The sequence below is a fragment of the Schistosoma mansoni genome (genome assembly GCF_000237925.1).
Source record: "Schistosoma mansoni, WGS project CABG00000000 data, chromosome 2 unplaced supercontig 0171, strain Puerto Rico, whole genome shotgun sequence".
NCBI classification, from domain to species: domain Eukaryota; kingdom Metazoa; phylum Platyhelminthes; class Trematoda; order Strigeidida; family Schistosomatidae; genus Schistosoma; species Schistosoma mansoni.
In genome coordinates this window covers 200,869-215,182 of record NW_017386001.1, presented here as the reverse complement: position 1 = coordinate 215,182, position 14,314 = coordinate 200,869, and the positions used below count along the sequence as shown (strand labels likewise).

Genomic DNA, 14,314 nt, shown 5'->3' with positions numbered 1-14,314 from the left:
ACTATATTGATATCTCTAAAGAAAGTGATATAAGCTAAACATTAGTACTTATTATATTTATGAGAGAATACCTCACTGGCTTCAGCAAAACTATAACGAGTTGATCACATTACTCTAGAATATAAATTAACTTCAACTGTGATTAAACCTTTGGTTGGTGTAGTATTTTTTAAATTGAATGACTAAATTGCAAAATCTACATTGTTAGTAGATTTTTGTGAAAGTCTAGTAACAACTAAGTAATGTAAATTATGAAAATAAACTTTTCCACTTCCTTCAATAAAATTTTTCATCTGAAAATCAAATTGAGGTTGCCATGTTCACTTATCACTTTTACTCATGAAAAAAACCAGTATTGTATTAGTATCCTTATAATTCTTTAATTATTCAGTCCTTACACTTCAATATAAAAAATTCAGTGAATTTATAATCATATTCTATATGGCAAAATATTTGTACTCGTCGTCAAAATAAACCAGTTTACAATTGATTGATCACTGGGTGGTGGGTGATGAGTGTCACTTATATCTAGTCCTTCTCAGTGAAACAGTGATCATTCGCTTCTAAATACATCTCAGTCCTACAGAGAGTCAGTCGCGGCCCGGATAGCTCAGAGGTAACGTCTCTCTGACTGTAAAGCTGGGTGACGGGATCGAATCTGTCAGCGAGCACCAGTCTCCTCAAAATTACATGTACACCGTGCTGATGAGTGCCAAGTAGCACGAAACCTAGGTTCAAGGTTTCTTTTTGACTACCTCCAACCACCATCTCAAATAAATTAGCTCTGTTTTCGATTCGTATATTTAGATATATCGTATCAAATATTATTAAAATATTGTGAATTTCTCATAAATAATACTCGTAAGCACTATAGTTCCCTATATTTCCAAATATAACTAAGTTATTTTTCTCATTACAGTAATATTTCAATCACTAAATTTAGTTAGTAAATTGATGACAATGTTATCAGTATTATATGTTCGTTAAGCTTGTTTAAAAACAATTTTATCAGGTCTATATACAGACTTCATTGACTCATTCTAAACTACTCAATTTCCCATCTATAAGCAACCAGAAAAATGTCTTAAATATTCACTTTTTTTTTGTTAACTTAAATTATACATTGTGTTCACAGAATTTATATTATTCTATAATAGAGTCAAAAGTCTCCTAATCCTTTGATTAAATTTATCGTCAGAAATCCTCTCAGAACACCACAAGATTATAGATTTGAATAAATAACTGTGTATTTGAGGTTAACCTTTAAGTTGTGCGATACTATTTATAGATGAAGAAATCAAATTCATCTATAAATTTAAGTAGCTTAGCAATTAAATGTTGTATATTTGAAAACAATCAATGTTTTTGTTTTTAGATCCAATGATGGATAAAGTTCTTTTTCCACTGAAGGGGTCAGTAGATGATAGTAGTTAATGTTCAGTAATTATTTTAAACTATATAAATAGTTTAAATTCACTTAGTATTGTTTGTTTGAATCTTCCAATTGATGTTTAGGAGTGCAACTGGTTAGTCTCTAATTGGCATATGTGCATACTGTGCGTATCGCCTCGATATTGCCTTAATTCACAAGCATTATAAACAAAGATGGATAATGGCTAGCAGTGGAATCCAGGACGAGCGTTTCGTCCTACTCGGGACTCGTCAGCTGGATGTACCTGCATCTCAGAGTTGATGTTCATTCTGAGACTCGAACCGAGTACCTTTCGCTTCAAACACCATCACGTTATCCACTCAGCTACTGAGTACTGATAGCCACTTGCTTGTGTGATGGGGTGGAGTTTAAATTCACTTGGTATTGTTTGTTTGAATCTTCCAATTGATGTTTAGGACTGCAATTGATTAGTCTCTAATTGGCATATGTGCATACTGTGCTTATTGCCTCGATATAGCCTTAATTCACAAGCATTATAAGTAAAGATGGATAGTGGCTAGCAGTGGAATCTAGGACGCGCGTTTCGTCTCACTTAGTATCATTTCCCTGAAATAAAAAATTATATTATACTGATCTATTTGGAAAATAATAACCTTTAGGGTTGATAAAATTTTTGGCTTTATTTTACTACTCAACAATTTATTGATTTTTATCAAAACAAGTTATGCCCTACTTCATCAATTTAAGACCATCATAGTGATTATTGTTTCATAAATAATATTGACAAAGTTACCAATTATTACCTGGTAATAGTGGCATTAAACTATTTCATAACCTGGTGAAAATTTTAGTTAAGACATAAATTCAAAAGTTGTTCGTAATTATGATTCTTTATTAGTTTGATGCGGGTAATAAACAAGAAACTATAGTTTAGGACCGATAACATTTATGGCAGGTAAAACTGGATAGCTTTATAATGAAAAAAATATGTAACTATTATGCAGTAATCAATAATGATGGACCTAATTGGAAAGAAAGAAACGTCTTTTTTTTTACTGTCAATGACCAACTACATTAAAATAGTATTGTCATAACTTTTTCATCATGATATAATTTTAATTAAAGAATAAGGTGAACTAAAAAGACACTACTCGTTTAACCTATGACTGTAAAGGATTTTCAGATGTTTACTACTTGATTTCATAGCAAATAAAACCTATCTTAATCAATGGGGCCATTATGACTAAAAATCCAAAAACTTTATGAGTTTTTTCATGACTGGGATAGTAACTATGTGGAATGAAGTACAACTATACAAAAAAAATCTCTAATTCAACAAGAAACCGTAAGAATATACAGTGATAAATGGTCTAAACCTATAAAGCGTTATAAATACTAAATAAATAAATGAGTAACTGTTTATCATGTAGACGAAAGACAAATCATAGTTATAAGGTACTTACATAATTTAAAAATCTATGAATATGTGTTCTGAAATAAAAACGTTACTGAAATGTACATTTATCTGCAAACCAGTAATTTCGTCTTAAACCGTGAAAACAGTTAAATAATCTCCACACAACTTGATAATTTAAACAAGAATTATATAGCGTATAATAGAGATAAACTATTCAAACTCAGTCATTAGCTGGTCATTTATTACCATTGTCTGGGATCCATTTTGATTAGCAAGTTATACTACTAGTGTAATTAAAAATATTTAAGACATCGAAAGATAACACAACAAATCCCTTATGTCATCGAAATACTATTATTTAACTGTGGGAGAGTGGGGAACACAATCTAACCAAATGATACTGACATTATCCAAACGATGGTGTTTCTAGAAGTTGCATAATTTCTTTGTTTATATTCAGTGATAGTGATGTTTTGTACCAGTATTGGATCACATAACATTTGTAACTAACTAATTATGATGAACAATTCATAATAAAGCATCATTACAAGTTTGCTAAGTCAAGAATTATCTTGATTTACCATATGTATGGAATTGAGCCATTTTACATTTCATTCATTATAATTTCATATCAGTTTACAGTATATAATCATCGACATACTCCACGTCAGTGAATAACGAAACTAAATAAGTCAAATATGTGAATGGATTTTTGAACATGTGTATTTTGCATACTCACTGAATTTGACAAGAAATCAGAGGGATGAAGGGAATGGAAGAAAACGAAGTGAAATCACACGCGTTGGAGAAGACGTATGAGCCAACTTGATTTAACCAGGCGTTAATCAATTTTTGTGGTAAGATAAAGATAAGTTACAGACATGTGATGAATAGGATAAGAAGTGTACACACACATATGCTCATATAAAAACAGTCAGCGTTAACAAGTGAATAATTAACAAGATCAAAACGTGATTCAAGAAGAATGAATAAATTGACCTGTCCAGAAGCTATGATAAAGTATACGGGGTTAACATAGTAACCGACACTACATGCATTTATTTTAAAATAAATCGTATCAAGCATACGAAAGATACATGAAGAATTTTTGAATATGGGATTATATCTTCAAATTTAATAAACGTTCATAACAATGTGTCAATCTTCTAAATGGTAAATCGTGGAGTGTTTTATTGTTACTAGTATAACATTGAGATTGTTAAATTATATCCAAAATGATGGCCAGCAGAATGATGATTTGTCATAAATTTACTCATATTAATAATAACCAACTGAGTAAATTATTGTGGAAGTTAAAAATCGTGTATCCAATACTATTAGGACCTGTGAAAAGTGCTGGAAATAGATTTACATCTGGTGTATGAATTGTCATGCTCTGATATAGACAATAATTTTGCTGTATAATCAAAATTGTAATCGTTTCACTTTCAATTACAGATGTTTACTGCCCTTCTCAAACCATCTTTTGTGTTTCTAGTCCAATGGAAAAGTCAATTTAAAGAGAGGACAAAACAAGTTTTCTTCTCTTTATCAAGTAGCGATATTCTATAATATCTTAAGAGTTGTCTGGATTTTCAAACAGCTATTCATTTCCATACCAGTATTTTTTATGAATAGGATATAACCAAAGTACAAATGCTTCTCATAACTACCCGTACACGGCTTTGCATAAGCATAATGACAGTAACAATAATTATTATTATCGTTATTACTATTATGATAGAACTCGTTGATTAACATATAGTAAAAGTGGGTAAATAGTGATGTGAAAAATCTAGTTACTTACAGAAAGTTAGTAGTATATTGCAGTTAGCACGAAATTATATTTTCCAATACGTGATTCGGTAATTGAGATAAACTTATAACTCGGTCTACGCATCTAAATGACTACTTTCCATTTCTGTCTTACAACAATGATGACATAATTTAACCATACATTTTATATAATATATCTTAATACTTTAAGTACAATTAAGTATCCTTTGTTTAGAATCTCTTCATCAACAATTGCTTATTTTAAAACTTCGGTTTTGCTATATTCACTTTGAATATATTTTAAACAGTGTCCGTTGTAATTCTTGTTCTCTGCATTTAAATTTAATTAAGGCATAAAATCACAAGTATGTAGTTTTAAAAGTTGGAAAAACTTTCAGTTTCTAATTGAAAATATACTTTTAGAAATAAATCAGATATTACCATATATATAAAATTCAGTTTTATTCCCAACTACTTCATATCAGCCATGAGTATGTTGTGTAATCTTGAGAGAACTGATGCTCCCTGACAGATTCGACCCCGTGTCACCCAGTTTCACAGTCAGAGAAGTCACCACTGGGCTATCCAGACCATCAGCATAGGTTGCCTTAAGATTGCTCACGAGTGCCAAGTAGCACGAAACCTCGGTCCAAGGTTTCCTGTTGACTACCTCCAACCGCCATTTTATCTTGATTGAGTAAGTGAAAAATTACCAGTGAATTGACTTTGAATCATGAGGAAATTACAATTTACTCTGGAAAGTAATTATCTATTAATTTTATGAGAATCGGATGAATAATAAAACACATTACGCCGGGAAATAGTAGCAGATATGAAAAGGATGAATAAAAACAGGAAAGGATTGCCCAGGACAGGGTTAGATTGAGAATACTGGTGTGCGGCCTATGCTCGTACACGAGGGGTAAAAGGCGTAAGTAAGTAAGTAAGTAAGTAAGTAAGGATGAATAATAAAGAGATATTGAATCATAGACAAGCAAGAGTATGAGAAAGAAAGTCATTTATCCATACGTTTTCTGAACAAAAAATTACCTAATGGTTAAACTATGTTCTAATGAAATGCATAAAAGCAAAAAGAATAATCAATGAGAACAAACTTTATAACGAAAAAGTGAATGATTCGAAAAAATGCTTTAAAAAGTAACTAAATCATGTAAATATTACTGACATAAGCTGTTTGATGCCAATATTTTTATTCTTTAAAGAACTTTGGATGACATCTATCAATGCACCAAGCAAATTGCAGGATACGTTCAGTGACATTCCGGAATGAAAGATTTATGCTTAAATTTCTATGATAAATGCTATGAATAGTTTAGTTATACTTCTGAATGTTTCTATGGAATATAACTTCAATTTTTCAAATAGTATATCTAAAAATGATAGGCTCAGTTATTTACTAACTACGATGTACATCATGATGTCCGTTACTATTTCTATCGCTGTTCAACAGTTATCGACAATCTATGGGTTAATAAAAGGGGTTTGAAAAAAAAACAGAACACCGTTAACTAAAATGAAAAGAATTTATATGATCTTTGAAAAAAAACATACTTTACAAGTGTTAGCCATACATATAGGAAGCATGAATTTTTAAAAGATTTAATGATTGCAACATAATCTTTTGAAATTTATTTATTACTACTTGTAATTACTTCAAGTAGTCATTAAGAGAACCGTATTAAATCAATGATATAAATAATAGAATTCTTATTTTTCCAGATCGATTAAACTTGGATACATTAACAGATAGACTCCTGATTTATTAAATTCACTATAGAAACAATACTTCAGAATATTTAATCGATTAGTGAAATATTGAAATATTCACTACTGGATCATTTAATTTCAGAGTAAATTCTCCTAGCTAAGGGTCAAAGTTACATAAATAAGAAAATAAAAATAAATACTTTAAAACAAATAATTATTTGCCTTTTTAGTAAATGACTTAGATTTACCAAATTCATGTAAGCTCACTAAGCGAGTCTATAATTTATCGACGAGCCAATCAGAAGCGTTTGAGAGATTTCAAGGTCACAGTGTCAATTTCAGTACCTGATGTTCATGTACAATCGGTTCACAGAGGTTTTTAGAGTAGACTTAACAATTAAGCAGCTACAATAAATGGGACTTCTAAAAAGTTCCTTTACTCGTAATTGCGGTAATTAAATGACTCGTAGACCATGTGCAGACTACCGTGATGTTGTCCTTCGTTGTAACATATGTTGGAGGAAGATGTTTGCTAGAATGGGAACCTTTTTCACTCGATCCAGATTGAGACTAAGGCATATTATAATAATTGCCGCAAACTGTATAATAAAAGCACCAGTAACATTGGCTGATTTAATCGCAGATTTTATGGAAAATTCGGCTGTTCAGTGTTAGGAGTATTGTAAGGACATGTCCATAATAAAAATGATAAACTTACACAACCGGGGTACACATAATCAATACTGAAGCTATGTGGTCGAGGCTGATAGGGTTTCTGTGATCTTATCATGACTCGAGAGACCGACTATTATAGATCCATGGGGATGAGTTCCTCTACTTTATGCATTACGATTTGAGAACCTTTGACCCTCTTTCTAACCTTAACAGGAATTTTGAACCATATGGAAGAAGTGCTTCGACTCTAATTCTTTGGTTTTGCATAATGTATTTTTACTCGGTACTAATTGTTTCCTGATTGGCTAGCACTTCTCAAGGTTATTTTATATTTGTTCAAATGGTCGTCCATAAATTATAGTCCCGCCATTCACTATTGAAAATAAATTTTTCTTATTAAATTTCAATGATTCATATTTATTCAATTTTAATTATTTATTTCACAAAATCTTTCTTTGCATCAAGATATTGAACGTTATACAAAACTCATTGAAAAAGATCCAGATTTAGCTAAAAACAGCCTATTAATAGAACGTCATATTCAAGGTCTTAATAATATTCATTCAATTAATAATTTAAAAGAAATCTATAATATGACAAAAACAATTCATAATAAACATATTTTATTTGATGATCTTATTGATTCTATAGAAATCAATAAATCATCAATCAATAATATTGATCAATTAATACCTAATCCAAAATCAATAAATCATTGTTATAATATAATCAATAATAAATTAAAAAAATTAATTCATAAAGAACAAATAATGAAATTTATAATACCTATTCATATATTAAATTATTTCACTAATTTATCATTAAAAATAAATGATATTTATACAAAATTAGATACAGAAAAATTATTATTAACAAAAATTCGTTTAAAAATGAAACAATCTAATCATACTACTAATAATCATACTACTAATAATCATACTACTCATAATAATAATAATATAACATATATTGATTATTTAATTATATTTATTAAACAAATTATTAAATTAATAAAAAATTTTATTAAAAATTTATTTAATAAACAAATAAAATTTTATAATAATCAATTACAATTAACCAATGAAATTGAAGCTGAAACTCATTATAATTTATTAATGTATCCAACTAATGAATTAAATATTCAATCAGAACATCATTATAATCATTATATAATAGATAATGATAATAATAATAATGATAATAATAATAATAATAACGAAAGTAATTATAATTGGAATGATCAATCAATGAATGAATTATATCATCGTGAAATCAGTATTATAAAAAATTATTTAACAAGTAATTCAAAGCTACCAGGATTAATATATGGACCACCAGGATGTGGTAAAACTAGTTTATTAAGATGGACAGTTAATTATTTTAAGGTTAGTTATACATATATATATATATATATATATATATATGAAATGTAACATTTTGATTATGATGTAGTCAATTTATCTTGAAGACACCTGCCAACATGGCTCAGTCCACTTGTTAGTGACTTCATGGATTTATGCCATGTTTTGGTCTGGCTTCCCCTATACCATAAAACATTGCACGTCGGGGCAGTCGGTGGTTGGACATACGTAAAACGTGTCCCAGTCATCTCAACTGATAAAATTTTACTACTTCATCAATTGGTTTGTCATTCTTACCCTAGTACCCGTTTCCTAACAACTGCATTACTTACTCGGTGGTCCCAGGATATACGAGCAATGTTTCGAAGACACCTATGATCGAATACTAGTAGCCTACTAATATCCTCTACTATTATTGGCCATGTTTCACTGCCATAAAGTAGGACGGAATGAACTGATGCACAGTAAACCCGTCCTTTGGTTGGTAGACGGATATCTCGCCTACGTCATAAATGATGCAAGTTAACGAAAGCTAGTCGAGACTTCTGTATCCATGCTGAGATAATAATAATAATAATAATGTAATCAATTTATTTTGAAGACAATGTAAATAATATGTTTATCAGTCAATATTCATTAAACCTATCATTTAAATAATATGTACATTTAATTCACTTTTAGAATGATATTGACTGCCGTTCAGATGGTGTGGTAGTACATTTTCTGACCAGTACATTAAAATGAATAGGTTTATTTATTGAAGGATACTTACTTATTTACTTACTTTCTCACTTACTTACTTACTTACGCCTGTTACTTCCAATGGAGCATAGACCGCCAACCAGCATTCTCAGACCCACTCTGTCCTGAGCCTTCCTTTCTAGTTCTATCCAATTCTTGTTCATTCTTCTCATGTCTCTCTCCATGTTTCGGCGTAATATGTTCTTTGATCTTCCTCTTTTCCTTTGGCATTCACAATTCCACTTGAGGGCTTGCCTTGTGACGCAGTTGGGGAATTCGCTCAATTTGTGTCGTATTCACTTCCAGAGCTTCTTCGTGATTTCTTCCTCCGCTGAGATCTGATTTGAAGTATAATTTCCTCAATAAAACTTACTTTACATAACGATCAACAGAGCGTGTAATATAACTAGGAGACTTTCAAACAACATAAGAAAAAATAATATATAGCAAAAGAACGTTGATACATTTCATTTTATAGTTACTCATCAGTTGCTTTCTATCTAAACATAATAGCACTAGTCAATATGTTGGGATTATCCTGCAAATTTCTCGCAATCGACATGACAAGCTCATGAAACATTAAGCAGCATTTTATCCAATCAGCGTTTGGTTAGAAGTTATGTTAGTAACATAGCGAAAATGAAAAGTCACATGTAGAGATTCTGATTAGCTGATTAATACACTGCTACTATGTCCAGCAGTATTCTAGAATTTTTAGTAAAAACCCAAGGACTTTAAAATACTACAAAAATCCTATATTTTCTGTACATAAAACGAACCTTGGAGTAAAGTGCTTCCCACATATTTTGTGCCTTTTCTTTCGTCTTCAAGTCGCTGTATAGTTCTAGCTCGGGGGTTACGAAACTAGCTTAGGATCCGAATATAGCGTTCAACTAACAAGACGTATCACAATTAAAATCTGTATACATACCTTATATCACAATATTGGAAATGTTCACATCAATGAAGAATAATACAACGGGAATGAGTATGAAAGATTTATGAAAGATGTTAAAATGATAATTGAATATTCAGACGTTAAATAATATAGAAATTCTCAAAAAAAGGATCTACAAAGCATATAGAGACAAATTACTGGAAAAAAATCAGTATTAAAAGTTACGTGATGAAAAAAGAAAAGGACTGATTCTAAGCTTGAAGGGAGTGAAGCTCAGATAAAAATAAACAAGGTTTGAAGAAAATGAATTATCTCGTTATAAATGGAAAGCTACTAGAGAATAACACTTTGGAAACAGAGGTCACCAGGGCGAGTTGCAAGTAACAACAGTATCTTTTTGAATGCGAAAATCTAATTTAAGCCTTTTGATAAAGATGGCTTCGGCGAAAAGTAGTAAGTTAGAAGATGTTATAAGCAACCCTGAAATCTTAATTTCATGCCCACTATCAAATAAGTAATAAAAGATTAAACTATTGAAAATAAATTAGCGGGACTATAATCTATTAACGACCTTTGAGCAACGCTTAAATGACCTTGAGAATGTCCATCTACTAACTAAGACTAAATAAGGGTTATACAGCAGTGTGAAAGATTAAAAATTTGATTTACAGTTGATGGTTAGTGTTAGGAATTAGATTTAGGGTTTTCATTAAGAAATAACATCAGCTATAATCTTAAAACTCTATTTAACTGAATGGATCACTGAATTTCGCGTCGAAATCCAAAACATCTTATCTTAAATTTGATCGGTTCGTCCACAAATGATAGTATCGTCGATTATTTGATCTCTTAGTTTCAACCTCTCTCATACATACTTATGTTGTATTATTCTTGATCGATGAGAACATTTCCAATATAATGATATGAACTATATACACGGATTGTTATTGAATAATACTAATGTGTTCAAGTTATAAGAAGCTGATGAGGAATCAAAAAATTAAAGTAGATTTATGTTAATTCGCTATGATGTTTTTCTTGGTATAAATTAATTAGTAGGAAAATTTGTTTGAAACAGCAGACTTCTGCTAACTGATTTTAATAATTTAACACAGAACTATAATTTAATTCAAATAATCAGGGAATGGTTTTGCGGATATTATAGTATTTTAATAATTTAATTCATAGGCCACTTGAAGCTAGACCACCATGAAAAACCTAGAAGCACTGGACGGCCATTTCGACCTGGTATGGGACTCCTCAGCATCCCGCTCACAGTATCCGAACCTAGTACCTATCAGTCTCACGCGCGAGCGCTTAACCTCTATAACACTGAGCCGGCAGCCAACGGTGTTAATGTCTAACTTCAAATGGCTCATGATCTCAACTATTAAAATTACTATAATATCCACAAAACTCCTTCTGATATTGACTTTTTTTTCCTAAATTTTCATTGGATTACAGCATATTCACTCAAAATCCGAAACAAATAATCAAGTAGTATCAAATTCAACTAATTTAACTACATCACAATCTAACATAGAACCAATTATAATTATATGTTGTATTGGTCGAACATTTTTATCAACATCATTACAATCAGTTTTAATACAAATAATTGAACAATTAATAATGAAATTTAATATAAATAATCAAAATATTAAATCATTATGTGAATATGCTGAAGCTGTTCGTTTATTAAATACAATGTTATCATATGCTAATCCATTAAAACCAATACTTATATTAATTGATGATATTGAATATTTATATCCAGATGAACATGTACAAATGTTTCAATGGTTACCAATTGAATTACCTAATCATTATATACGTTTATTAATAACAACTAATTCAGAAAAAATTATAAAAGGATTTAATAAACATTTTGGTGATGGTTGTTGTATTAATTTATTGTCCTATTTACAAATACATAATAATTTAAATGGAATTTTATTCAAATCCATTGAAAAAAATTATAATAAAATTTATACTACTAACAAAGAAAAAAGTAGTATAAATTTTCAATCAAATAATATCAGTGAAGAATTAACAAAATTAAATATACAAAAAAATATTACACCAAATTATATAAAATTATTAGCTGATATATTAACTACTAAATATACTACTCAAATACATATTAATTCACCTAATCATTATCCAAATGATTTAATTAATTTATTTCAATTACGTTTAAAACAAATTTATACAATATTAAAACAAGAAAATTTATTGATTATTGAATTATTACGTTTTATGCCATATATAGCATGTTCACGTTATGGTTTAACATTTAATGAATTAATTCATATATTACAAAATGATTTAAATATTATTAAAATAAGAAAACAATTAAATCAATTAAATTCAATACAATCATTTCCTATTGGTTGTTTATTGAAATTAATTTATTCATCAATATATAATATAAAAAATTATTTATTATTTATTTATACAGATAATCGTTTATTAATTACATTTAATTGTGAATCATATCGTAAAGGGGTATTATTATTTTGGGGTTACAATATTAATAATATAATCAATATTAATAATAATAATGATAATGATAGTAATAATAATAATAATAATAATGATATAATATTAAAAGAATTTATATTTCATAAATATTTAACAAATTATTGGTTAGGTTATAATAATGAACAAGATGATTATGAACAACATACAAAACAAATTGATCATTCATATGAAATAAGAACCAATACTACTACTAATAATAATAATATAGAACATAATGAAGATTCATTTCATACAATGTATTATTGGTTATCAATGAATAAATCAATAAAATTGAATACTGATATAGTTATAGGAACTTATAATAAACATTATATATGTAATGCACGTCGTTTAACAGAACTACCTTATCAATTATTACAATTAGGTTCAGATAATGTACAAGATCTATTGAAGCATGTTATATTTTCATATGATTTTATATTAGGTAAATTATTATTAGGTTTAAGACCAAATGATGTTATTACAGAATTTTATTATTTAAGACAATTAAATCAATTAAGAACAAATGATGAAATTATGTATCTTTTAAATTTATTACGTAATTTATCATCAAAATTATCTATTGCACCAACATTATTAAATGTTGAATTAGCTGGACGTATTGGACATTTAATTAGTACTGACTATGCCTATATTGGTCGTCAATTATTAAATAGTATTGATTGTGATTCAAATAAAGTAAATTGTTTATTACCATTATTACCTATATGTTATACACCACCATTACAACCGGAATTATTAAATGTTAAATATAAAAATAATGAAACAGGATTTTGTTCATTAATCAATGATGTAAAAAAACAAGAAATGAAAGAAATCATAACAATTTCATCGGATTCAAGATTTTTATTTACGTTAACATGGAGTCGAATGAATCAATCTAATATTGAATCTTGTTTAAATAAGAATGAAGTGATAATCAATATGTGGGAAGTCAACTCATTGACTAAATCATGTTCATTTAGTCTTGGTGAATGGCTTAATTATATATTTCATCAAGCTTATATGCCAGTACATCAAAATCAGCTGGTTCTTTTAACATATTCAACAAATGATTTAGATAATAAAAAGTCTGGAATTTTAGCTGTTAATTTAGAATTAGGTTGTGTTGAAGGTAATCTATCTGTTACATATCCAATTCAATTAAAAATTTTATGTATTACACGATCTAGTATCTTGATAAAACAATGTGAACCAAAAGGAAATAATGAAAAACATACAACAAGTCAAGATTATGCAACAGTTTATTCTATACCAAATTTAAAACCAATTAGTGGTGTATTATCTAAAGTTCCATTACCATTTTATATATTACCAAATGATCGAATTTGTTTTGGACCTTCAAGATGGCCAATTCAAATTAAAACTAGTGTAGAAAAGAAAAGAAAACAACAAAATAGTCAAGATGAATTAAAAGAGATTAATAATAATTCTGTTCAAGTTCGATTAAAGAATACATTGAATGATGTACTAGCTTGGATAAAGTGTCCTTTAGCACCTGCTATATTTCAAGCAAATATTAGAGGAGAGAATTTACTTATTGGATGTAAAAGTTTAGGTCAGATTTATCGGTTTGATTTAACTTTGGTAAGTGTTTTTACTAAGAATTTGATATTTCTTTTTTGTTATAACATGTGAGTGCTTGCGTGCCCTGTTCGATATATGAATGTTGTAAGACCGCCCAATTAGAGAGCAGTGATTTATCGATCGCCCAATGATACACAAAAGCCGTATGAGCAGTCTTAATTACTTGTCAGTACTGTTTTCTGCCTAGCCTAGCC

At 29.1% G+C, this 14,314-nt stretch overlaps 1 protein-coding gene across 1 annotated transcript in view; it reads left to right on the top strand.

Moving 5' to 3' along the window:
• Positions 1 to 8,236: 8,236 nt before the first annotated feature.
• Smp_123380 (hypothetical protein) overlaps positions 8,237 to 14,314 on the top strand; it is a gene marked incomplete at both ends in the record, with an annotated part of 11,934 nt that continues 5,856 nt past the window's right edge. Inside the window, 5 exon segments of the mRNA XM_018791533.1 lie at positions 8,237 to 8,374; positions 11,454 to 11,553; positions 11,677 to 11,886; positions 12,643 to 13,211; positions 13,440 to 14,120. Of these exon segments, the coding sequence (XP_018645306.1) occupies positions 8,237 to 8,374; positions 11,454 to 11,553; positions 11,677 to 11,886; positions 12,643 to 13,211; positions 13,440 to 14,120 (1,698 nt within the window).